The 26,949-nt window shown below is 42.5% G+C and overlaps 1 protein-coding gene across 3 annotated transcripts in view; it reads left to right on the top strand.

The window, feature by feature from the left end:
- Positions 1-26,949, top strand: part of LOC141797651 (unconventional myosin-Ic-like) — a 114,365-nt gene that overhangs the window by 61,856 nt on the left and 25,560 nt on the right. For all 3 annotated transcript variants that reach the window (XM_074679239.1, XM_074679242.1, XM_074679241.1), the window contains 2 exons: positions 22,428-22,583; positions 23,155-23,270. In XM_074679239.1, coding sequence (XP_074535340.1) covers positions 22,428-22,583; positions 23,155-23,270 — 272 coding nt within the window. The remainder of the gene's footprint in view (positions 1-22,427; positions 22,584-23,154; positions 23,271-26,949) is intronic.

Below are 26,949 nucleotides of genomic sequence, written 5' to 3'. Positions count from 1 at the left end.
GCTTAGAGACACAGCTTAGAGACAAAGGTGAGAGATGCAGGTGAGAGACATACAGCTGAGAGACACAGGTGAGAGACACAGGTGAGAGACATACAGCTGAGAGACACAGGTGAGAGACAAACAGCTTAGAGACAAACAGGTGAGAGACAAACAGCTTAGAGACAAACAGGTGAGAGACAAACAGCTGAGAGACACACAAGTGAGAGACACAGGTGAAAGACAAACAGCTTAGAGTCACAGTTGAGAGACAAACAGGTGAGAGACAAACAGCTTAGAGACACACAGCTGAGAGACAAACAGCTGAGAGACAAACAGCTTAGAGACAAACAGCTGAGAGACACACAAGTGAGAGACACAGGTGAGAGACAAACAGCTTAGAGACACACAGCTGAGAGACAAACAGCTGAGAGACAAACATCTTAGAGACACACAGCTGAGAGACAAACAGCTGAGAGACAAACAGCTTAGAGACAAACAGCTGAGAGACACACAAGTGAGAGACACAGGTGAGAAACACAGCTGAGAGACAAACAGGTGAGAGACACACAGGTGAGAGACACACAGCTGAGAGACAAACAGCTGAGAGACACACAGCTGAGAGACACACAGCTGAGAGACACACAGGTCAACAGTTTTTAAAAACTCTTCTCCCTTCTTTCCCTCTTACTCCCATCCTTCCTACCTACCTTCCTTTCTTTTTACCCCGCCTCTTTTTCTTCCTTTCTTCCTTCCCTCCTCTCTTCCTTCATTCCTTCATTCCTTCCTTCCTCTCATCATTCTCTTCACCATCACTCTGTATTTGTCACTTTGGTCTTAATCTGTTGGATATCTGAGAAGGTGTGTCTCAGCCTTAATGTGTGTGCTGTGTGTACTATGATGTGTGTGTCAGTGTGTGCTACACCGCTCTGAGGCGAGGCAGTAGCATGGTGGTGTTGTATGGCAGCTTTCTTTGGCAGTCAGTCAGGGTACAGTGAGTGTTAATGAGAAAGTGTGTAGATGTGTCAGATTTTAATGGGACTTTAAGCTGGAAACCAGGATCTGATGAAGCCTCTGAACTGGTTAAAGCTGGCTCTTCTCCATGAACAATAATCATCTGAAAGTGTCTGAAAAAAGTTTCACTCAGATTCTACATTCATCCTGATGACTCTTTAAACTTCACTGATTTAGTTTTTGAACATGACTTGGTCATTCATTTTCTGAACCGCTTATCCTATTCAGGGTCACAGGTGGCTGGGGCCTATCCCAGCTGTCATTGGGCAAGAGGCAGGGTACACCTTGGACTGGCCCATCAATCCCAGGGCTGACACATAGAAAGACAACCATTCATGCTTACACTCACACCTACGAACTATTAAGAGTGACCAACTAACCTGAGGAGCATGTTTTTGGACTGTGGGAGGAAGAACATGCAAACTCCACACAGAAAGGCCCAGCAGTCAAGGTGGGAATCAAACCGGTGATCTTCTTGCTTTGAGGCTGCAGCACTACCTGTTGCACCACCATGCAGCCCTTGTTCTACATAAAAATAAATAAAATTAAATTAAAAAACTGTCTTGCACTTAATGGCAGCACTAAATAATCAAAAAATCAAATGTCTTGAGAATTCAAATGTTCACGTACATGTCAAAAGTAAAACAAAGTGTCCCTTTCCTTTTAGCTAGAATAAGAAAACTAAGGGCTTCCGCTTCCGGCGGAATGGAGTGAGCAGCAGGTAGAGGTAGCTCCGTATAATCAAACATTTGACTTTCTAGACCAACTATCAAACATACTTAATACACTTTTTTGGCTCCTGATGACAAGAAAATAAAGATTCAGTCGTGAAAAAGGACAGTAGCTGAAGACTTACTCAAAAAACTTTGCAAACTTCACCTTCATCGGCTCTGGCGCCAATCACCAAAGGCCGCAAGATGGCGGGCAGGGATCAAGAAGACGACTCTCCCATCTCTGTGAGAACGGTTCAGAATGAGCTACAAACTTATCGAGACGGACTGATGACAGACTTAAAGACTCACATTGAAATTATGCAACTTGCTTTTGTGTAGCAACTTGCTACACAAAACACACACTGAGACTAAAAACATGCAAAAAGAAATGGAGGCATCCCTCAATGACGCCACAGACAGACTTGTAGCCCTGGAACATTCGCACAAGTCAGTTACGAAGGAGTTGAAGAGGCTACAGGATAAATGTATGGATCTTGAGAACCAAAGCTGCAGAAAAAACATACGTGTCATCGGACTTGAAGAGGACATCAAGTGCAGCAACCCAAGTCGATATGCAGCGGAGTCTATTACCGAAGTGCTGAGTGAAGAAAACTTTGCATCACCTGTCATCATAGACCGGGCTCACGGGACCCCTGCACTGAAGCCGTGGAAAGACGAACACCCACAAGCCACGATAATTTGCCTTCACTACTGCTCCGACAAAGAAAAGATCCTCAAGCTGTCCCGGAATAAAGGACGTCTCCAATATAAAGATTCCCCTGTCCATATCTTCCCCGATATGAGTCCCAAGTTCGGCCGACAGCAAGCATCCTTCAACCAGGTAAAATCCAAGCTACGGTCCGCTAGAATCCCATACAGCTCATACTACCCTGCAAGACTGAGAATAACAGTGGACAGCTCCAGACACACATTCGAGGATTCACAAGCTGCCGAAAAATTCACCAAAAATCTTTCCACTACACCAGATGACGGAACGGAATAAAGCTGCAGAAAGTATTAGACGAAGAAGAGACCAACCAAGCTGTGAACTATTGAACTTAGTATAAGATCATCATACAGGTTGGATTTCCGCACAGATGTGAGTTTTCGACAGATGTCTTTTTTAAAAAAAGGTTAGATTAGGTGTCAAGAAACATCTTTGTTTTGTTATGTTTTGTTTTGTTTTTGTAATCATTACTTCTTTTCTTTTTTCTTCTATCCTATCCAGACCAGGTAGAACTAAAGATTTGAAACAGTACTTAATTTTATTTCATGTTCAAAACTAGAAGCAGTTTCACAATTTATCACTCATAAATGCGTTTATGTTGGAACTTAAAAAGTAGAAAGTGTGTTAAAAACATTATTTACATTCATAAGTTGGTCAAAGGTACACATATGATGGAGCTAAGTGTCAAGTCAAATGTCCATATACCTCTTGAAGTTAATGTCAGACAAGGTTTTTCGTGGTAATCATTTTTTTGTTCTGAAAGGATGTCTTTTGTTTGGGGAAAGACCGAGAAAAGTTCATGTGAAGTTCCAAGCGGGTACTCTCTCTCTCTCTTTTTTTTCTTTTTTTTTGTACTTATACGGAGGATGCTTACAAAATTCACAAACATGGGATTGTTTGCCACAAAGTGCAGTAATGTCAGCAAGAAGGATTAATCTTTGCAAGGCAGCGTCACAGAACTTGGTCAAATTCATTTCATGGAATTGTGAAGGACTTAATGGGGCTGTAAAGCGAGGCAATATTTTAGCACATCTGGAAAAACTTGGGACAGAAATAGGGTTTCTACAAGAAACTCATTTGAAAAATCAGCACCATAACAGACTCCATTGCAAATGGGTAGGACAAGTATTTCATTCTAACTTTAATGTTAAGAGTAGAGGCACAGCAGTAATAATAAAAAGTACAATCCCTTTCACACCATCTACAATTATTTCAGATCTTCAATGAAGATATATTATAGTAACAGGGAACCTGTATAATAACCCAGTGATACTAGCAAACATATATGCTCCAAATGTAGACGACAAACAGTTTATGCAGTCTTTCTTTTCAAAATGACCTAGTATGGAATCCCATCAGCTCATTGTTGGGGGTGAATTACATGCAAATATATAAAATAACAGACCCCTGGAAAACTTTGTTCCCTGATAAATGTAAATACTCATACTCCTCTCCAGTACACCACTCCTATTCGAGAATAGAATTTTTTTTGATAGACTCCAAATTGTTACCTGCAGTTAAAAGTTGTGAATATGAAACTAAAGTACTTTCCTGTTGTTGTTCAATTAGCTTAGAATGTGGAGGTTTGACAATTGCTTATTATCCAACAAAGAATCGATATAAGAAATTGAAAAACAAATTGATTTATACTTGGAAGGAAGCTCATTTCGGCCGCTTGTACCCGCGATCTTGTTCTTTCGGTCACTACCCAAAGCTCATGACCATAGGTGAGGGTGGGAACGAAGATCGACCGGTAAACAGAGAGGTTTGCCTTCCGGCTCAGCTCCCTCTTCACCACGACAGACCTGTGCAGAGTCCTTATTACTGCAGACGCTGCACCGATCCGCCTGTCGATCTCTCGCTCCATCCTTCCCTCACTCGCAAACAAGACCCCGAGATACTTAAACTCCTCCACTTGGGGCAGGATCTCGTCCCCGACCTGAAGAGGGCACTCCACCCTTTGCCGGCTGAGGACCATGGACTCGGATTTGGAGGTGCTGATTCTCATCCCAGCCGCTTCACACTGGGCTGCGAACCGATCCAGAGAGAGTTGGAGGTCACGGCTTGATGAAGCCAACAGGACCACATTATCCGCAAAAAGCAGTGATCCAATCCTGAGGTCACCAAACTGGACCCCCTCGACACCCTGGCTGCGCCTAGAAATTCTGTCCTGTTCTTTTCTGTTATTATTATTATTATTATTATTATTATTATTATTATTATTATTATTTCTGTTTTGTTTTCTCTTTAAGTTAATGTATGTATTTATGTTCAGTTGTGGTGTGTGTGTATTGGTGTATCCATATATGTAAATACATGTATCTATGTGCTCAGATTTATGTGTGTATGTGGATGTGCCTATATATCATACCATGAATGTGCGAGCAGATGCATATATTTATATCTTTTATTTATTTATGTATTTGTATGCAACAAAGAAAAAACCCTTAATAAAGAGAAGTTAAGAAAAAAACAATGATCATGATCATGAACATGATCCAGGCCACTTTGAGTGAGCAGTCTGTTGCCTTTTGTTGTTCTGTCATGCTCGAGGTCATTTTCCTGCGTGAAGCCTCATATGACCTTTAATGTTTATATATTTTATCTTATTGTAGCTCCGATTTTGGGGGGCACTCTCTTTCAAAATTGTGGTGGTGCTTCTCATAACGCCATTTAATGTTTTCACTTTTTTATCAGAGCAACAGTACTTTTGCACAAAAGACACATTGGCTTTGTGCTCGAAAGATGTAAGATAAACATGTATTTGTCGGTCCATTCGTCATTAAATCAGCGATTTTCAGTGTCCACCTTTTTCTGACTCGCCTGCTGCAAAAACGTTCCTGCTGCCTGTGCCATGCAAAGAAAACATACTGAAGGAGGAGGGTGTGCGACTTTTGGCTTGAGTAGTTATCGGCCAATCAGGGCATCGTTGTCATGGGAATGACGGTCCATAATCCAAGCATGAGCGCACGCCCAGTCACTGGCAGTCTGTCTATTGCGGGCCCTGGCCTTTATGATAGTAAATCCTAATCACTCACCATTTGAAACTGATTTAAGAATCATGTTTACAGCTTCTTCTGCACTAGATTCTTTTTTTTTCTTTGAATCAGCCCCCATCATGAAAGCTTGCTAAATTGCCCCAGTCACACATTTTATCCAAAATAATCCAGTTTTGACTTAAACTAGAAATAAAATGGCCTGATTTGCTAAAGATTTAAGCTATTTCACCAGAGATGGCCAGCATTATTAGGAAATGATTGAAGCCAAAAACTCATTTTTGTCAAAAAATGACTTAGGCCATTAAATCAATAGGGTGACTATATGTGAGTCTGTTGCTCCCCTTATGGAATCAGTGAAGACACATTCAATATACACACCAGATGATCAGCCAACCTATTATTTCAGAGGGCTACCAAAAGACCTCACAGTCATAGCTCCAACTACAGGCCTGGCATGCTTATCACAGCGTTTTCACACAGATTATTTTTATTGCATGTTTTGACTTTTTGGATGAAAAGTTCTCATGTAAACAGGGTCTGGGTCAGCATTCTGGAGTTGATGGGCTTCAAAACTTCTATCCAAAAACAGATGGGTGACACCATAAAGACTATATCCATAATTTATACTTTCTGCAACCTGACGTGAGCAACAGTCCCATGACTTAGCAACAAACCATTTTACCATAATAACAACTTCATTTATGTAGCTCCTGTTTGACAGACTGAGCATGGCAGAGATCCATGAGGGCGACAAAATTATTAGGAGTGAGAGAAAAAAAATAGATACATTGTAGTTTGAAATCAGGATTGTTTGTTAAAAAATCTTCTTCTTTTTTTTCAAATTTCAGTCCATCATTTTAGTCTTCGCTTATAAGCTGGGTAAGAAAAAAGTTGAGATGTCAGATCCCCTGAATAAATCCTAAAAACTGACATACATGTGATGTACATTTTTCGAGAAAGTATGGCTCCTGATATAGCCTGTAGACATCATCATCATTTAACTTTTTCACTCGGTATGTTTAAAGAAGGTAACTAAAAATCAGAAATATTGAGGAATCACAATTTAAATCGAATCGGCACCCCAATAATTGTAAAAGAATTTAAGTGGGAGAAGTGGCAGAAGCAGAATGGTGGAATGATCAAATTTTAAACAAAGATAAAAAAAACAGCATTAAGTAGAAGTAAAAAAAACATTTCAAGAAGAAGAGGGAGGAAGGTATGGAAGGCCCCCTTTTTAAAAAAATTTTGTAGCTTAATCTTATGGGTCACATTCACCTGTATTAAAGCAGAGGCAGGTATTTCAGCTGCACTTTTCTTTTAGGCAAAGAAAAAAGAAAAAACATCCTCATCTTCATTTACAGTCAATGCTCTGCAGCACTTCTGAACAGTGTCAGGATTTGATATATCAGCCCTAGCTTCTTCTTTTTTTCAGGGTCTCTGCCTGGAGACGACTTAATAAGGTTGTCACATGCACCATTTTTGAGTGCAGGGCAAACAGACAGGCGTGTCACTCGAGACAGAATCAGCCACGTCCATCGTCTGCTCAATCAGCTGCATGAGGCTTTTTCAAGTGGACACTTCAAGAGACGCTCACTTCTAATCTTACTCATGAGTTTTTACTAGACATGCAGCGATCAATCGGTCCGCCGATCGATTGGTGCAGATTTCCTCGTTTTGGGGGATCTGTGAGTGGCCCAACCTTTTATATGAAACTGATCTTATACACCTCCAGGAAGGTTTCACAGCCAGCCACTGTTGCTTTTTGCTCTGAGACCTAAAACTCAGGACACTTTATTGGTTGTTTAAGTGAAAACATAAAGATTATATTGTTTCACAGGTATTGGTCAATGATTTTCAACAAAATAAGATTGGAACATTGAAGGTATATGCTGTCAGTTATAAAAATAAAAAATAAAAATCAGTATTGGCTCAAATCGGTATCGGCAGGTCAGGCTTTGAAGATTGGTAAAAGGGTGATCAGTGAAAATTGTGAACGATGCACCCCTGGTTGTAACTTTGTGAAGCCATATTTCCTGAAGCTTTACATCATCATTTTTCCACTGTTGGTATTTCTGTCCCTGCTGAATCCTGTTCCTGAGCAGAACTCCCACAGCGCCACTCCCCTTACCCCCACACTCTGCCACATGCAGCCATATGGATCTGATCAATGTTTATGAGCCTCTGCTCTGCTCCTGCAGGAGGGAGAGAATGTGTGTGTGTGTGTGTGTGTGTGTGTGTGTGTGTGTGTGTGTGTGTGTGTGTGTGTGTGTGTGTGTGTGTGTGTGTGTGTGTGTGTGTGTGTGTGTGTGTGTGTGTGTGTGTGTGTGTGTGTGTGAGGTTAAAGACTGACAGACTTGTTAGGCGAGGACAATGCTCGGGGAGATTCCTGACACAGTTGTCATTGCTGCCTCCAGGGCGTCTGTCTTTGCTTCAGGAGGTGGTTTATGATAGACTGGCCTCTCTGTTTTACTCTCTCTTTAAGCTGTTAACTTTCTGCTGCTTCACGCTTCAACTGTGATGCAGTTTGATGGGTGAAATGTATCTGAGCGGCTTGGTGAGCTGGATTATTGTACCTGGAATATAATCCTGATGATTTGAAAGCTTCAAAACGGTTGCTTCATGGCGTATCGGTGGGGTCGGGTAAGTGAGGCTTATTGCTGAAGAGAGCAGTTTGTGTTTGTAGCAGTGAAAGTTAAAGGCACTGTCAGAGTACGGGGTTTCTGTTGAACCAGTGCTTTCTACAGTCCACAGCAGTGAGCTGCTGGGTGGGACTGAGGGTGAAACTCTACCTGACAACATGGAAGAATGAAACCTGTTTCACACTGTCTCCTTTTTTCGGTGTCTGTATTAAAGAGGGAATGAGTGAAAGAGTGAGTTCACATGTTGGACGTTTTTGCAATCTGTGCATGTAAAATGCAGCCTCTCCATTTTGCAGGAGGTCATTTTTGCACATTAAAGCAACATTTTAGCCTCAAACATGTATATTTTATCACTTTAATTTTGTAGTAGCATGTATTTTTTAAATAAATGCTGCAGTAGCAGAAAAATGCTTAACTATTTAAATCCAAGGCGCAATATATATATATAAATAGAATACGTGTTTACATGGCAACAGCAGGGTATATAAACAGTCAGCATGAGCACGTCCCTTCCAAAAAGCTGTTTTTTTTTACCCTTTCAATCTGCACTAGTCAATGTGAGAGCCACTGATAGTTCACCTGAGCTAACTGCATCAAAATGGTGCATGAGCATTGAACCCATGTGAAATATATATTCCCCTACGTACTCAGTGGGCCCTAATTAGGATTTTAACACTGGAAGGAAGTCTGTATTTTCAGCTTGCAAAAAAAATTACACCACCTTGTCAAAAAAACATTTTTTGTTTTAAACATAGTTAAAATTGTTATTAGAGTCAAACAGAAAAAGGAAGTGATACTACTGAGGGTTATGCAAAGATGTTGATTCAACATGCTGTTTTTTCATATAATACCTAAAATGAAAATATAAAAATGATAAAAAGATGAGGTTGTCTCCTTGGTTTGTGAAGAACTAGAGCCCCTGCAGTTTGCCTACCAGACTGGTAAAGGAGTGGAAGATGCAAAACTTTTCATTTGACAAAGTTTACTAACACATGGAAAACGAAAGTCTCAAGTTAACTTTTATTTACTGACTTCAATTCAACCTTTAACAAGATGCACCTACACGTCTTAACTAGACATGCACTGATCGATCGGTGCTGATTTCCTTAACTTTGGGGGAATCGGGGATACATGATTGGTGATTGGCCCATCCTTCCATATGAAACTGATCTTATACACCTCCAGGAAGGTCTCACAGCTGGCCTTTGTTGCTTTTTGTTCTGAGACCTAAAACTCAAGACACTTTGTTGGTTGTTTGTGTGAAAACATAAAGATTTTATTGTTTTACAGGTATTGTTCAATGATTTTCAATAAAATAAGATTAGAACATTAAAGGTATATGCTGTCAGTTATAAATGATAAAAAGTAACAACCGGTATTGGCCCAAATCGGTATTGGCAGGTCAGGCTTTTTAAAGATCAGTGATCAACCAGAAAATTGTAATGGTGCAGGATCTCAGGCTGTGCACCTCTGATTATGAATGCTGAAAGATCCCTTGGTACAGATGTGCAGGATATTACGTCATGGATGATTGTGACGCACATTAACACAGTCCCATTACAGCTTCGGGATACAGCCTGAAAACTGCAGTCAGTGTGTGTTTGTGAGATGAATCATGTCCTGAGCAGATTTATGGCTGAAAACCTGTCCTGGATGTGAATGTTGGGTCAGTGTTGATGAACTCTTTGACTGGTTTTAGACAACAGCAGCTCTGGGTAAGAAGATGGCTCTTTTTATGGTGACAAGTTGGATGCTCATGCTGACGGGTGATATACACCAGATGCATCTGCAGTCCATCTCGCTTCGTCATGGCAAAATAGGTCAGATCAGTTTCCATTCAAGTCAATGTGTCAGCTCACACTGGATCTGTTCTGTTGCAGTCCGTCAGCATGGCTGTTCCGTCATGTCACTGCCAATACACAGCCATCCTATTTTTGCGTAACGCAGAGCTGTGACGCATAAATTCAGCGTAGGGAAGATCGAGCGGGACAGGAAGTCGTGACCGAAAACGACCTAAAAACACCTCGAGACTTTCAAAATAAAACAAACCGTGTCAAAATTAGTTCATATTTACCTTGACTACAACAAACAGACTTAATGTTTGGAGCCAGACCAGGAGTCAACAGGTTTGAGATTTCACAGCCCAACATGAATGAAGAGAGACTGATCAATGGGGTGGGAAGAGCAGGAACTCCTCGGTCTGTGACTCCAGCTGTCTGTCAGTCACGCTGCTTGTTGGCCTGATCACGCAGCCGGTGTGAGTTGACAAACACAGTCAACAAGCAGCTAAGCGGAGCCAGACTGAAGTGTATTTGAGGCGTTATACTTTGATGTTGTGAATTATTCTGCAGCTGTGACCATCAGCAGAAAAGTTTCTGCTCAGCCACTTCCTGCCTCCTCAGATCAGGGTCACTGAGCGGGCTGTGGATTTGAAAAGCACACCTGTATCTGGGTGAGATGGAGCAGAGAGGCTCTGTGGCCTTGGGTGGTTTCACCCACAGTGGGTTTTTAGTGCAGCAGTGATCTCTTAAAGCAGACCAAGTCTCAGCTGCTGGTTGTTGTTTTGGCCCTCATGCCCTCAGGTAGGCCGGGTGCATGTCTGCAGCCTGCAGGCGACCCAACCAGCTTGTCCCACCTGTCCGACGGCTCCGTCTCCTGGGGTTTATATGAACAATCTCAGCCTGGAGCCAAGTCTCTGTGGTAATCAGAATCTAAACGTCAGATGGTGTAAATGCAGGGGTGGAAATACTTTGATGTTTCATCACTGACTCCAGATTTTAGCTGAATCCATCTGCAGCAAACTGAACATGTTACCCTCAGCTGTGTGAGCCAAACGTCCTCTGAGACCTCCTAAACACTGCGGATACTGATCTACAAACAGGAAGTGAATACATCTCTTCACACAAAGCTTTGGCATCAAAGATCTCCTCCAGAAAGAAAGGGGACACTGTGCAGAATAGGCCTGGACTATAGTCAAGATACTGGATGGTGGGCTCCCAGAGCTATGGTTTGTCAACTGAAGTCACTCCTAAAACCATTTTTACATTTAAACAAAGACAACATTCATGTCCCAACACTGGACCCTGACTCTCAGTGTTCCTGCCCCGCTGTCTCTGCCAGTCTGAGCAGAGCAGAGCAGAGAGAAATCAGCGCCAGGCGACTGTTTCACTGTGGAAAAATGCAGAAAAGGAGCAAAAGCTTCTGCTAGAGGTTAAAACCTTTCCTCATCTGAACTGCAGGCTGCTGATTCTCATTAGAGAGGATTCACACACTGAATCAAGACGCCGCCTTGCTTCACTCCTCTGTGCATGTTTCATCTGGATCTTTGCATGAGAATGCATTAGACTCCTGTTGGTTCGTGGGAGTTTTTGTTAACTCTGAAAAACATGTTTGTGCATTTTATATGCTTTCCAAACTTTAATATTTCTGAGAATTGAGACTGTTTGCTTCTAGGTTTCATTTATAAAATGAGATCTGTGTTCTCTCCTGACCTCTGCTCGGCACGCCGCAGGTTAGAGCAGGTTTGTATAAACAGTGTGACATCTGAGCTCAGTGTGCGCCCTGGGCAACGTAAAGGTCAGGTCTCCATTGTTCTCAGGCAGACTGGATGATCAAACCCTCTGCTTGCTCCTCCTCTCTCTGCTTTAGGTAGTCATATCTGCTTGAATTCTGTGTTATCAGAGAGACAGTGAGGGGATGAAAACTGATGGAGCTGCTTCACAGAGTAAAGAATGAAGGTAAAGGTCATAAGAAACAGAAAAACTGAAGCTCTGTCCCTCAAACTTCTGACATTTTCTCAGTCATGTTTGGATTTTCAGGTCTTGGTACTTCCAGAATTCAAAAGTTACATTTTTTTTTAATGTTCTGCCAATTAATCCAGGGTTTTGAAGTATTTTAAGTCAGAACAAAAGTGCTGACCCAACATGGCCTCACATTTTATTAAAACCCAATTCCCAGACCACTCTGCTCTGATGACAGTAAATCTTAGGGAGCGATGGCCAACTCTTGTTTTTTCCATCAGAACTAAAATTTAGTGATAAACAACTGAAGAGCACAAATTTGAGCCAAACTTCTCCATCATGACAGACAGAAGTCCTCTTTCCTTTAGAAACACACTCATGGAGTTTTTGATGATGGAGCTGTTTTTCATGAAGCCCCCTGTCCTGGGTCTGAACAGCATGGGCTTAGTCCCTGAATATATCTCTATCTGTAAAACCATTCTGGGCAAATCCTGCAAAACCTCTCCTCCCTTCAATCCTGAAAGATGGAATTCACAACCTGTATCAGAGGACATGGTGCAGTTTTTTGTTCCTGAAGTCAGACTTGGAATCAGAAAGAAGGCTTTAGGTTTTTCTGCTGCTTTTGTTTAAACCTGCCTGAGGTCTGACTTTAACTTGCACACATGCACATTGCATGTTTTTAAACCCTAAGAGAAAAGTCGGAATCCAGGCTTTCTGTGTGCTGCTTGATTTCTGTGGAGCTTTTATTAAAGCTTCAAACTTTGTGTTGCTGCCAGACTTGGCCTGGCCAGCCTCACAGAAGAGGTCACTGAAAGATGAATAGATTTTAAATCCTGCATTAATAAAGTGACCATGTGTTCAGACCAAACATGGTGTCGATATGTCTCAAAAATTAATACTGTACTTTCTTGGAGCATTACATTCTGAGCTGCACTTGTTGTTCTGTTCCAGATGAGTCTCAGCTTCACTGTAACTCATGAGCTACACAGAGCTTTCACTCAGGCCCACATTAAAGGGAGGAACCTGATGGGAAACAGATTAATTAGTGATTTTTGTGTAGCTACCTGCAAACTGATCTAATTGATGCAGATTTGGGAGAAAAAAAACATGTTGCATGTGGTCTGTCATGAAGAGGAGAAGAAAACAACTTTGGTTAAAATGCTTGTTGAATTGAGGTGGGTTCAGTTATTTATGATCCAGGAGGGGGGATATCTGAACACTGACACGTTTTTGTTTCTGGTATCAGAGATCTGTTGCTTGAGTTGTAATCTTTGGTCTGAAGTGGATTGCTGTCAGATATCTGTTTAAAGAGATTTCATTGTGAGATGATGACCCTCGGGAGCGGGGATGTTGTGGTGGATTATGTTCTGCCTGCTCTTGCTCTGGATACTGACGTCTTTCTCTGCTGACACCGGGAAGTTTTCCATGCAGAAAAGGTATAGAGTGAATTTAAAGTGTCAGTAAATAGAGATTCTCCTCACCCTGAACACTCAGTGCAGGTTCAGGTACACCTTTCTGTGGTTTGATGTCTTTGTGACAAAGTTGATGATGATGATGATGATGATGAACTTGGGAATCATAGGAGTGAACACAGGTAGAGGTCTGAGGAGCTTGTTTCAGGTCCCTTTAGGTCTCCTCTCTCTAACCTGGCTGTCAGCTGCCCCGATTGCTGCACAGGATTTGGAAAACATGACGACATCTTAGAACTGGGCACTTCTTGTGTTCCTGAGACCGGGTGGAGGTCAGGTCCGTGCGGCCCAGGAAAGCCAAACACTGAGAGCAGCACAGGAAAACAATGAAGTAATGGAGAGAGGGAGAGGGGCTGAAACACACAGGGAGCGCGTATGAAAGTTGGAGGAGGAAGAGGAGGGAGAGGCGAGGAAACTGGTTTCTTTCCTCCTAGGCACCATTATACAGCATGGTGTAACAATGTGTGAAATCTTTGAGTAAAAGCAATCAGATTTGCCACTCTGAAACATCCCCTGACCTGTGGTCTGAGCAGTGCCTGTCCTCTAAGCCTGTCTTATGAACCTGTCCTCTAAACCTGTCCTCTAAGCCTGTCCTATGAACCTGTCCTCTAAGCCTGTCCTCCAACCCTGTCCTTTTAGCCTGTCCTCCAAACCTGTCCTTTAAGCCTGTCCTCAAAGCCTGCAATCTTAGCCTGTCCTCTAACCCTGTCCTCTAAGCCTGTCTTATGAACCTTTCCTCTAAACCTGTCCTCTAAGCCTGTCCTTTTAGCCAGTCCTCTAACCTTGTCCTTTAAGCCTGTCCTCTGAGCCTGTCCTCCAAACCTGTTCTCCAAACCTGTCCTGTTAGCCTGTCTGCTAACCCTGTCCTCCAAACCTGTCCTCTTAACCTTCCCTCTGCTAACTCAGCCTCCAGACACAGTTTCTAAGCTTCAGCCTGAGCGCAGAAGGAGTTACAGAGGGAACTGCAGAGGGGACTTACAGTCTTGCATCACCACAATCAGTCAGAGTGAAGGATACACTGACACACACTTAAACACACACATGCTCCCAGCTGCAGCTCTCTGCTTTGTATCCAGACGATGTGTGAAACAAAAGGTCACCAGAGGTCACAGTGTCCAGCTGGGAGAGCAGCAGTCATGTTTGAGGTGGACCCGTGAGCTCACACGTGTTTGTGTTAATCCTGGATTGATAAACTCTTTGATTTATATCAATGAGGAGTGCAGCACAACTGCCCCTCCTCACCCTGATAGGAGCAGTGAGGAGCAGGGAGGAGCAGGGGGGAACAGACGTGTTTGACCTGTGAGCTCTGTGTTCATCCTGGATTGATGAAGTCTCCGATAAATATTAATAAGTTGCAGAGTGAAACACTTCCTCCCCACCCTGAGAGGAGCAGAGCACAACTGTTTGTTCCCCCAACCCTAAAGCTGCACTCCATCAGAGAGGAGTAGAAAGAGAAGCAGTGCAAACATGGGAAAGAGGAGGAATGGGGAGCAGTGAGGAGCAGTGGGAAACAATGAGTAGCAGGGAGGAGCAGAGAGGAGCAGAGGGGAGCAGAGAGATGCAGAGAGGATTAGTTGGGAGCAGTGAGGAGCAGAGAGGAGCAGCGAGGAGCATTGAGGAGCAGAGAGGAGCATTGAGGAGCAGAGAGATGCAGAGAGGAGCAGAGAGATGCAGAGAGGAGCAGTGGGGACCAATAAGGAGCAGAGAGGAGCAATGAGGAGCAGAGAGGAGCCAAGGGGAGCAATGAGGATTAGTGAGGAGCAGGGGGAGCGGAGAGATGCAGAGAGATGCTGAGAGGAGCAGAGAGGAGCAATGAGGAGCCCAGAGGAGCCAAGGGGAGCAATGAGGATTAGTGAGGAGCAAAGAGGAGCATCGAGGAGCAGTAGACAGCTGCTGGCTTGGAGAAGCAGCAGCTGCAGTTTGTGTTTACAGCTCACACAAACAAACGGAGTGTGTTGTGTCAGAGGCTGGTCGATCAGGATGGAGGCTGTGATCTGCCGCAGGCCGCTCTGATTGTTTCATCATTGACCCACGTGTTGACCTGGGTCTTTTAACAGCATGAAAATGTGAGAGTAGTGGATTTACACGTTTTTGTTTTTTCAGATTGACATGTTTTTTTTGTTTGTTTGTTTCTTTTTCCAAACACTTTTTTTATAGAATAAAACACTGTGTCAACATAAATATAAATATTAACTGTATAAAAATCTGAATGATCTCTCGTCAGTAACAAAACACAAACTGAAGTGCAGAAATGTAAATTCAAACAAAGTTTTGGCTCAATCACTAATTTATGTTTACATGCTTGGATTTCACTTTTTAACTGAGAAAGAAAAAGTAAGACAGTAAAATTTTACCGATCTCCAGTTGTCAGAGTAACAAACCACACAGAAGAAAGTGAGCAGGGGTACGGCTCTGCCTGCTACAATCATTCTGCTGTACGAATCTCTGTAATACGCAGGGTTTTACCAGAAAAAACAGCTGACTGACCTTCGCTGGTTTTAGGGAGGAATGGATAAAAGTTACTACATTCCCTCCAGGTCTGTGATAATGAAACTTTTTTTTTTAGATTGCAGCCTTTGCAGTATGAAAATTGCCTTGTATTACATTAAAATGTCGGTTTAATTTGATTTATTGTTCAGCCCTTCTATGCAACATGACTGTTGCAGTGGTTGAAAGTTGCTTTGCAGCTGTATCTGGGATCACATAACTTTTACTTTACTAACAAAGTAACTTTAAAGAGATCATTCTCAATGTTTTTTTCTTTAAGGCTCAGATTCTTCAACCAGCAGAGCATGAACAGTCTCCTCAGTACCCTCATCTTATAAACTTTACCTTAAAAACCCCAGATAAATCATTTTTTCTCATATTTTTAAAAATGAACATCACCTCATGTTTCAGCAAGATAATGTACAGCCCCATGTTGCAAGGATCTGTACACAATTCTTGGAAGCTGAAAATGTCCCAGTTCTTGCATGGCCAGCATACTCACCGGACATGTCACCCATTGAGCATGTTTGGGATGTGCTTGACCGACGTATACGACAGTGTGTACCGGTTCCCACTAATATCCAGCAACTTCGCACAGCCATTGAAGAGGAGTGGACCAACATTCCAGAGGCCACAATTGACAATCTGATAAACTCTATGTGAAGAAGATGTGTTGCACTGCATGAGGCACATGATGGTCACAACAGATACTGACTGGTTCTGAGTCCCCAGACCCCCAATAAAGAAAAAAAAAAAAAAAGCACATTTCAGGGTGATCTTTTATTTTGGACAGTCTGAGGCCCTCCTCACACGTGGACGGCCCCGTATTGTCTTGGCGTCAGCATCAAAACATGTATCGCTGTTTACACATCGTATTGTACATAGACTTGTGCATTTACATGACAACGCAAAACTGTCGTCGGGTTGCCCGTCTGGTTCTGCTCCGAGGCGGATTCCACGTCAACAAGTGCTCATGCTGCGTCTCTGCATGAGCACTTCTTGTTGTTGCCGTAGCTGGTGTTGTTCATGCTCTCTGAGAAAATGTTGATATGATAGTCGAAGCAATATTTGTAGCTGCTGGAACAATATCAGAATCCGTCCGCCTGCCGCCATTGTTGTTGTTGTGTGTGACAACGTGGGTTGGGGGGCGGGGAGTAGGAGGGGTGCTATGAGGTCACCGTCTTTTCCAGACTTATCTGTTTATACCAAATACGGCATGAAGACGAAAACGCAGATATCCACCTGCAGACCCGTTTTCAAAAAAAATGCAGAGTCATGTGTGTCAATATCACCAGATCAATAGTTTATTTTACCGGAGTCGTAGAAATTGGTACTCGTGCAAAGCCCACCTAAGGCACACCTGGTGTCTAATGAGCATCTTGATGTGGCACGCCTGTGAGGTGGGATGGATTATCTCAGCAAAGCAGAAGTGCTCACTATCAAACATTTAGACAGATTTGTGAACAATGTTTGAGAGAAATGGTAATATTGTGTATCTGGAATGAATTTGAGATCTTTAAGTCCATCTCATGAAAAATGGGAGCAAAAACAAAAGTGTTGTGTTTATATTTTTGTTGAGTGTATCATTCTAAATTTAAGACGTTTGTTGTAGATTTTTCCCAACATATTGGTGGATATTTTTGCTTCTTGCCAGAAGCTGGAGTCTTATGTTTGACTAATGATGTTTTGAATTAAGATTTGTATGTTGACAACTGAATCTGGCAGCTATGAATCCTACACATAGTTTTTCAGTTTACCTAATAAAGTTCATTCTTGTTTTTTTTTTCTGGCTGTTAAAATTCACAAGAACAATAAAAATGAGTTTGGTTTGGTTTAAATGAAGCAACAGAGCCTGACTCCAGTAATAGCCTTGACATTCGTCATTTTTATTTTTGAGATGTTGTTCAGTGATGCTGTTTGGAGCGTTTCCTAATGAGAAACACGTTCAACTTTGAATAAAGTCCATTAACATGTGCTGCAGCTATCCACCACACATCTATGGGCTGTTGAAGCTCCTGTCAAAGGCTTTAAGAGGTTACGACAAACTCAAACAGGGTCATCAGCATTACCTCAGGTTGTTTCTATGTAGATGATTCTGAGTCATGAAGGAGGTCAGGAGGTTTGTGTCAGAGGACAGGAGAAATAAGACAGCTGCTCAAACAGACGTTAGCTTTATATTTGCCACAGCTGAGGTGCTTGATGAGTGAGACATTTGGCTTTGCAAAGCCAGGAGGGGGAGATTACGTGGATGAATATACAGAACAAGTCAACACTTCGTCCGCAGGGAGCGCCCAAGTCAATGTTAAAGCAAGGTCCTAAAAGGAGCTTTAAGTAGAGATAACAGCAACATTTTCTGTGAGAAGGAGAGGACTTCAATTCAGGTTTAATGCGGGGACGACCTGACTATCCCTCATTTGGGAGGCTGGCTGAATAAACTGTGAAGGCCTGTTGTCTGTCTAAGAGACAATAAAGAGTTCAAACACTAAGTGAAGAGGTTTCTGATGCTTTCCTGCCAGAACGAGTTGACCATAGCTGTGCTGATCGGGTGATGCTAACATCAACCTGAATCTGTCAATGTCAGCCTCTCCCATCTTTTGATTTAGGGGAGGTGGGCCTTGTGACCTCCAGTGCAGCCAGCCACGAAGGGAAGCTCTAAATGTTTTGGCTTCATATTTCTGTTTTGTCTACACATTGCAAAATTTGAAACCAAAGCAGGTGTTGCTGTCTATTTTTTATTTTTTTTTATAAAAGTCTCCAATCAGACTTTGAGCCACACTCCCCTGACAAGCCCAGAAACATGACAGATTTTGAGTTATTTCAAGAGAAAAGATGTCTGAATGACTTGTAAAGAGGATAAAATGTGCCACTGAGGTAAGACAAGTTTATTTAAGGCTAAATACAAGAAACTAAACAAGCCAGTTTGTCTTCCTATCTGTTGGATGTGGCTCATATTTAGTCAAATAACATCATTTTGATCATGATTAAGACAGAAAGACTTGTTAATTTTGAGTTTTTGTTGTTCATTTTGTACTATGACTCCAAATACCTTTCTGTTTCCTGCAGTCTGCAGTCCCTGTTGGACTTGTCCATAAAAATCACAAAATGTCCAGCACTTGTCAGCTTTAATCCCAGAATGATCCCCCTCCCCCCCTTCTTTCTTCCTCTCTATCTGTCCTTCCTGTGTAATTAACAAGTCCGCTCCTCCCTCAAGCTCTCTCTTCTTTTCTTTCTCTCCATCTTTCCTCCGTCCTCTCTTGAGAGATGAAGACAACTGTAGAGCTCAGCACAACAACAACAACACCTGCTGTACTTTCTGTGCTGCTGTTGCCTGTCTCCATCCTGTGTTGAGAACACTCTCCTTGGTGTCAGAGAGTCAAACATGGATGTAGCTGACATTCGTAATCTCATGCGTAAAACTCAAGCCTCTATCTTAGAGAATGGCTTCCTGGGTAAGCGTGTGGGGGATTTTGATCATGTAAGTGTGGCTTCTGTTTCTAAGTGCTTGCCGTTTATTCTAGGATGTGTGACCTGGGTGCGACTTAGCATGCTGGGGCTGAAGTGATATTTTCTTTTAGCACATCTGGGTTTGACTTCATCTGACTCTGTAGAGGACTGAAGACCAGTAAGGGTCTGTCTGACAGAAAACTTTGGATGCAGTACAAACAGAAAGTCTTCTCTGTGTTTGCTTTGAGCTCTGTGAATGGTTTTTGGACTTCAAACAGAGAGTCTTGGCGTTGCTCAATGTGCTCTATTGTTGGTGAAAGCTGTGAGGGGGACTCAGCTTTTCTCTGAGTCCAAAAAGATGTGATGAGAGCTTATGGGACAGGAAAGCCGCAATAATGTGCAAATATGACAAAGCGTTGATTTCAAGATGCAACTTTTCATGTGAAATGAAGCTCTTTGGTCCAGACAATGGGAGCTTTAACGAGGAGCTGAATCAGTTGGTTGCTTTGTTCATGATGTTTCCACTTGTCAATAATCCCAAAAGAGACACAGAGCAGATTTTCACTTTCTCTCTATAACTCTGTTACTTAAAAAAACAGTTTTCCTCAAATCCTATTTGCATTGTTTGAAGCTCCCGTAAAAGCTAAAGGGGACATTTTGCTTTGTTGGTGGTATTGGTGGTCGTGTATTGGTGCCCCTCAAAGCTGGATCGATATCAGTGGGAAGAGATCCATGGTGCCAATCCAGGCAAACAGTTCTATGCCTTTTTTTCCCCCAGCTCTTTGCTATTTAATTTGAAACGTTGCCTCTGATGCACTTTCTCTTTTTTTTTTTTTTTTTGCTGCATTACCAGTCAACAGGACATAAAAGTTTACATTTGAAAAGAACTTATGTGCATTCTGAAGAATTGTTGTGATGGTAAACATTTAAATATTTCATAGTTTCATAAATCCATATGCTCATATTTTGTTTTACCCAAAACATTACCAGTAGACACAATTTCATTAATTTTGTAGTATCGGTAATTGGTGATCAGGGACCGGTGATCGGCCCATCCTCACATATGAAACTGATCTTATGTACCTCTGGGAAGGTCTGACAGCCAGCCATTGTTGCATTTTGCTCTGAGACCTCAAACTCAGGACACTTTGTTGGTTGTTTAAAACATAAAGATTTTATTGTTTTACTGGTAGTGTTCAATGACTTTCAATAAAATAAGATTAGAACACTGAAGGTATACACTGTCAGTTATAGAACATAAAAATTGGTATCAGTGCACAAATCAGTATTGGCAGGTATGGCTTTTTAAAGATGGGTGATAGACCAGAAAATTGTGATCGGTGCACCCCTAATTACAGGTCTAACACAGTAGGGCATGCAGGTTATTTTTCAACACTGGTATCAGATTGGTATCAGCATTGGTCGATACCAAAGCCCAGGTATCAGTAGTGTTTAATAAAGATATGCTTGAAAATGTGTCAACAAAGTTAAGTGTTGGAGTTTGTATTATTCAGAATTTTGATGCCAATATTTTCCCTACAAATGAATATCAGCTCAAAATATCAGCGACCAGTTTTCTACACTGCTGATAGGAGGTATTGGTATCGGCCTAGGGTACCATAGAGTAACAGTAACGATTGCCAGGTACCAGGTATCCGTGTGTGTGTGTGTGTGTGTGTGTGTGTGTGTGTGTGTGTGTGTGTGTGTGTGTGTGTGTGTGTGTGTGTGTGTGTGTGTGTGTGTGTGTGTGTGTGTGTGTGTGTTGCTTCCCAAGAGGAGTTGATCTCACAGAAGTGTGTTTGACTTGGAGTTACACTGCGTGTTTTGGGCGGTTGTGGCTCAGTGGTAGAGTAGTCACCTCTCAATTGGAAGGTCAGGGGATCGATTCCAGTTCCTGCAGTCACAATGCAGAAGTGTCCTTGAGCGAGGCACTGAACCACGAATTGCTCCCACTGTTGGTCAGTGGTGTGTGTCTGGGTGTGAATGCGTTAGATAAACTGATGGTTTCCAATAGGAAATCCACACATCAGTGTGTGAATGTGGTGTGACTGGGTGAATGAAGACTAGCAGTGTAAAGTGCATTGAGTGGTCTGAGAGACTATAAAAGTGCGATATAAGTACTGGTCCATCTACCATTCCAGTGTTCCCTTTATTTTCTTTATTTTATTTAGCTATATATATATATATATATATATATATATATATATATATATATATATATATATATATATATATATATATATATATATATATACATATATATATATATATATATATATATACATATATATATATATATATATATATATATATATATATATATATATATATATATATATATATATATATATATGTACATGTGCAAATTCCTGAATCTGTCACATCTGAAGCATGGGTGGGGCTCAAACACAAAACCAGGGTTGGTCTGTCCATGACTCTGCCTTCAGGTGGCTGAATATTCACAGTGAAGCGGATTTGTGGAGGGGGACCCTCAAAGATACAGCAGCTAAAATGAAGTGTTTCAGACAGAGGCTAAAATAAGGGTTTTTAAAACACCAGAAAAATAAACACAGAGAATTTGGGTCGTAAATCATATAAAGATACTACCGGGGCACCAGAGGGACAGAATAAAGACCTAAAAAAGAGCACAGTTAGCTAAACAGCTAACACTCCACACAGGAGCTTTTTTTAATCTTTATATTACACAGACATATTATTTCAGAGAAGCTATGTAAACAGGTTATTGAACTCAGGATGTTAAATCTAAATTTTCTTGAGCGACTAATAACAACCCGCTTCTCACTGCTGTTTGTTCTTTTCCTGCTTTCAATGAGGTCATAACGCCGAGATGGACTGAGATGCTCAGATGACGTTAATTATCTTTACTGTAGACACACAGGTGATGATTTGTTGTTTCCCCATGTTTCCTGAAGAATCTGTTCTCTGTGATTTGATGAGAACAGGAAGTCTTCAGTCAGGTGTCCTAGTTTGAAGACTGTGCCTCTGAAACCCTCAAAGCTTATGAAGAAACATTGTGCTTCTCCTCTCACTTATTCCTCTGCCAGCTTGTCTGAGTCAGACAGATGTTTGACCTTGGCCCTCTGTCAGTTCTGTCTGATGAGGACGTGTTATCTGTTTGTGACGTATTCTCTCTGAGCACAGTCTGACTGATGAAGTCTTTTTATTAGCTCGCTGACCATCTCTCCTCTCCTCCTCCAGGTGGTGGCTAGTGACGGTGTCCGGGCTATGATGGAGTCCGCCCTGACAGCCAGAGACCGGGTGGGGGTGCAGGACTTTGTTCTGCTGGAGAACTTCACAAGTGAGGCGGCCTTCATTGAGAACCTGCGTAAACGCTTCAAGGAGAACCTCATCTATGTGAGTGGGCGGAGTTTACCTGCACGTGTTAGTTGGAGACAGACTGATGCAGAGTTTTCAGGCCTCTTGCCTGATGTGGAAACTCAACACACTGACCTTTGAGCTGCTCCTGAAACCAGGCCTAACCTTTAACTCTCCTTCCTGAGCAGGAGAAGTGAATTTATGAGCCGAGGTTCCCTTTGAAGACATGTGCGGGCTCAACTTCAAATGTCTGAGTGGTTTCAGAAAATGAACACGGTTGAGTCTCTATGGTTTAACTATTTTCCAATGATAAACAGAAAGCAGCTATTTTCTTTTCGCAAAGATATATTCACCTTGCTTTTATTTGATCCTGTCGCACAGGCTCTCCCCATCAGCTCAGAATAGTAAGACAATAAGGAGACAACAGTTAACAAAAGATTTGTGACTAACATTCAGAACAGTCCAAAGCACAGATGGAAAGAGCAGTACATTAATTTATTTGATCATACTTGTTACTGAGTACAGTCTAAGGTGTTCTTGGATAAAGTTAAAGTAAGAGTGTTGTGTGGTCTTTTTCCTGGGCTCTGACTGAGTTTCCTCTTCCTGTCAGACCTACATCGGTTCAGTGCTGGTATCGGTGAACCCATACAAAGAGCTGGAGATCTACACCAAGAACCACATGGAGCGATACCGAGGAGTCAACTTCTATGAGGTTTCACCACACATGTAAGTCCACACAGCTCAGCTCACCATTAAAGGTTCAGTTAAAGGTGCTCAGCGTTTTCAAGTGTGGTTGTGTGAGGTGTGTATCACCAATTAGTTAATACGTCAGAGGATTTGATGCTCAGCTCCACCCCTTTTTGCAAGAAACCAGCTGAAGCAGCTGGAGTGATGGTCTACAATTCCACAATTCTACAATTTCATTTTGCAGGCGATTTTGTCCGAAGCAACAATCCATCTATTGATGCTGGTACTCCAGAGGATGGGCTGTATCTTATACAGCCCCATGTGAAAAAGACAAAACTCAGAGCCTAGATGGCCTAGTGGTCTAGGTCATGCTCCATCAGGCCCGCCCTCACAGGAGATCTGTCTGTCTGTCTATGTGTGTCTGTGTGTGTCGGGTTTATATTCAGCCTCTTTCCTACATCCTAATGTCTTACAACATAACAGACAGAATCCCTTCAGAGACAGACCATTTTACACAGATCAGCTGTTTTTTAATATGAGAGCTTCTGTTACTTCGCCCCCCTTTAAAAACTCCGGACTCCACTGACCAAGAAAACACAGATTAACCCACCAAATGTGGAAGTAGATCTGAGGCTGGTACAGTGGTTAAAGCTGGGCTTAAATTCAGACTGTATGGGTTATGGGCTGTGGTCAAACTTTAAAAAGTTAATACGCCTGGTAGAAATGTTTCTCTCATCTGTATGCTGTGGTGATATGAAGATATTATTGGGCTGCATTGTGTTCCAGTCCTCTTTTTTTTCTGAAAAGTTTCCTTTTTCATTAGTTATTAGCGATTAAAGATGGGATTTGACCTCATGTTTAACAGATGATGTTCTTTTGTAGTTTTTTAGGGATTGTAAAATTTGTCATGAGGGAGACCCAAGGAGAGATTAGACTTTAGAAAAAAAAAAAAAAAGTTGTCACCCAGCTCCACTCGGATTCTCTCAGAGTCCCTCATGGTCTCTAATGTGCAGACTCTTGCTGAACAGTGGTGGGGCCTGTGATGTGGGTTCAAATTTGGCTTCAAAACCACACAGTGATATAAGTAAGAGGTACGCTGTCTATTCTGTATACAGTCTATGGTTCTGTTCATGCTGAAGTGTCCTTGGACAGGACCCAAAAGCTGTTCCAGATGTGTGCATCTTTTAGGCCTGTGGTCAGCCAGTCTGTAGATGTGATATGGAGCAGTGAATGTGTGATGTAACGTGTGAGTGGTCAAAAGAGTGAAGTTCGGTCTACCTAAACCATGCATGACCTGTTTACCCTCCTCTGACTCAGTCACATCCTCTCCTCCATCCCCAAACATGACAGAGGAATAAGATAATGGATGAACTATCTGTGGCCTCCTCAATGCTCCACTTTGAGTTTTAGTAGCTGTTGAAAATGAAACCCAACATTTCAGGATTATTCCCTGGGGTTAATTACTGTTAACAAATAGAGAATTAAAAAAGAAACAATGTGAGACTGTATTAAACTATAATAAACAAGAGAAGGACAGAGATCCTCATGATGAGAGGCACCAGGGCGGCTCTCCCCACTCCTCATGCATATGCTGAGCTTTCAAAGAACCAGAACCAGGTGAACTTGGGTCACCTGAAACAGAGGAGAGTGAGAGACCAGCGACCTTGATGGTAGAGTTTGATCATGAACTCAGTCAGTGTGCAAATTTTGATCAGATGGGTTTTCCTCCAAGGATGATGCTGCAGACATCAGAGCACCCTCCATAGGTTCAGACTGGAGCAATCTGCTGCAGGTAATCCAAAACATTTTCACGTCCTTTAGTCTCAAACATGACCAGGATTTAGAAAAATCATCACATTTTTTTTTTTATCATGTAACCCCCAAACTGTTAACTTACACCCAAACTATTCACTCAAATGGCTGAATTACGCCAGATGCGTCTGCAGTGCGTCTCCGTTTTGTTATGGCAAACCAATCAGGTAGGTTTCATTCAAGTCAATGTGTCACTTCACACTGGATCCATTCTGTTGCAGTGCGTCTGCATGGCTTCTCTGTCGTGTTGCATGTAATACGCAGCCATCCTGGTTTTGATGGACTCGGCGCTGTGACGCGTAAATTTAGTGTAGGGAAGATTGAGTGGGACAGGAAGTCATGACTTGGAGCTACTTAAAAACACCCAGAGATTTCCAAGATAAAACAAACTGTGTCAAAATCAGTTAGTATTTATCTTGACTACAATGACTATTGGATGTAATGAGCGGAGCCAGACAAGGAGTCAATAGGTTTGAGGTTTTACAGCCAAACATGAATGAAGAGAGACTTATCAATACAGAGGGAAGCGTGGGAACTCTGTGGTCTGTGACTCCAGCTGTCTGTCAGTCACACTGCTTAATGGACTGAACACACAGCCTGTGTAAGTTGACAAACGCAGCCAAGACGCAGTGCAATGGAGTCACCCTGTAGACATATCTGGTATATATCAGGAGTGAAGCTACAAATGGAAAGAGAGCAACAGAAAAAGGCTCCAAATCACAACATTGTACTATCAAAAAAAAAAAGTTAATCCAGGAGCTAATCTCCAGTTAGAGCTGGAGGAATAATTCTTGCAGGTTTAAAAATCCAATGAGGCTAAAATTTGTGTGCGTTGCTGACAGCAGACAGCCTGTGTGCTTCCTCAACTCTCAGAGCATTAGTGTATGCTGTGAGGAGCTCTCCTCTCACAGCGTCAGTGGATGCTGTGAGAAGCTCTCCCCACAGAGCGTCAGTGGATGCTGTGAGAAGCTCTCCCCACAGAGCGTCAGTGGATGCTGTGAGGAGCTCTCCCCACAGATCATCAGTGGATGCTGTGAGGAGCTCTCCCCACAGAGCAACTGTGGATGCTGTGAGGAGCTCTCCTCTCACAGCGTCAGTGGATGCTGTGAGAAGCTCTCCCCACAGAGCGTCAGTGGATGCTGTGAGGAGCTCTCCCCACAGATCATCAGTGGATGCTGTGAGGAGCTCTCCCCACAGTGTCAGTGGATGCTGTTAGAAGCTCTCCCCACAGGTCATCAGTGGATACTGTGAGGAGCTCTCCCCACAGAGTGTCAGTGGATGCTGTTAGAAGCTCTCCCCACAGATCATCAGTGGATGCTGTTAGGAGCTCTACCCACAGAGCGTCAGTGGATTCTGTTTGAGGCTCTTCCCACAGAGCATCACTGGATGCTGTGAGGAGCTTTCCTATTAGCATGATTTAATTTCTGACTTGCTGAGCGTTTCATATTTTTATCACCATCAGAAGATTTTCTAAGGACTGAGCAGCCTTCATCATGGTCTTATGGTTCGTCATCAGTCAGGACATGTAGCAGAGTGTTTGTTCGCAGGGCTTTCACAGATATCATTGGGCAATGTCTTGTCGGAGGTCAGCAGGCAAACAACATGCAGCATTATGGGGCGCCGAAATAACATGGTGTCAGAGTCCGTTAGCCCTGACCCCTGAGAGGCTCTGCCGCTGTTACTTCACCACTCCAGCATGAGGGTTAATGTTTTTCCTCCCTCTGGATGGAAAAAAAGATGTGCTTTTAGAGAGATGGGGAGAGAATGAGGGAGGGTAAAGAAAGCAAATGATGGCACAGTGCAAGAACTTTCCTTCTTTTACGAGGGAATTCCTCTGACCTGAGCCTGACTCTGCAGCCCACCTTACACACACACACACACACACACACACACACACACACACACA

The sequence above is a fragment of the Halichoeres trimaculatus genome, unplaced genomic scaffold (genome assembly GCF_033239565.1).
Source record: "Halichoeres trimaculatus isolate MK-OKI-2021-1 unplaced genomic scaffold, fHalTri1.1 fHalTri1_scaffold_9, whole genome shotgun sequence".
Classification (NCBI taxonomy): Eukaryota; Metazoa; Chordata; class Actinopteri; order Labriformes; family Labridae; genus Halichoeres; species Halichoeres trimaculatus.
The sequence above is the reverse complement of the archived record's forward strand: the minus strand, read 5'-3'. Positions and strand labels throughout refer to the sequence as shown.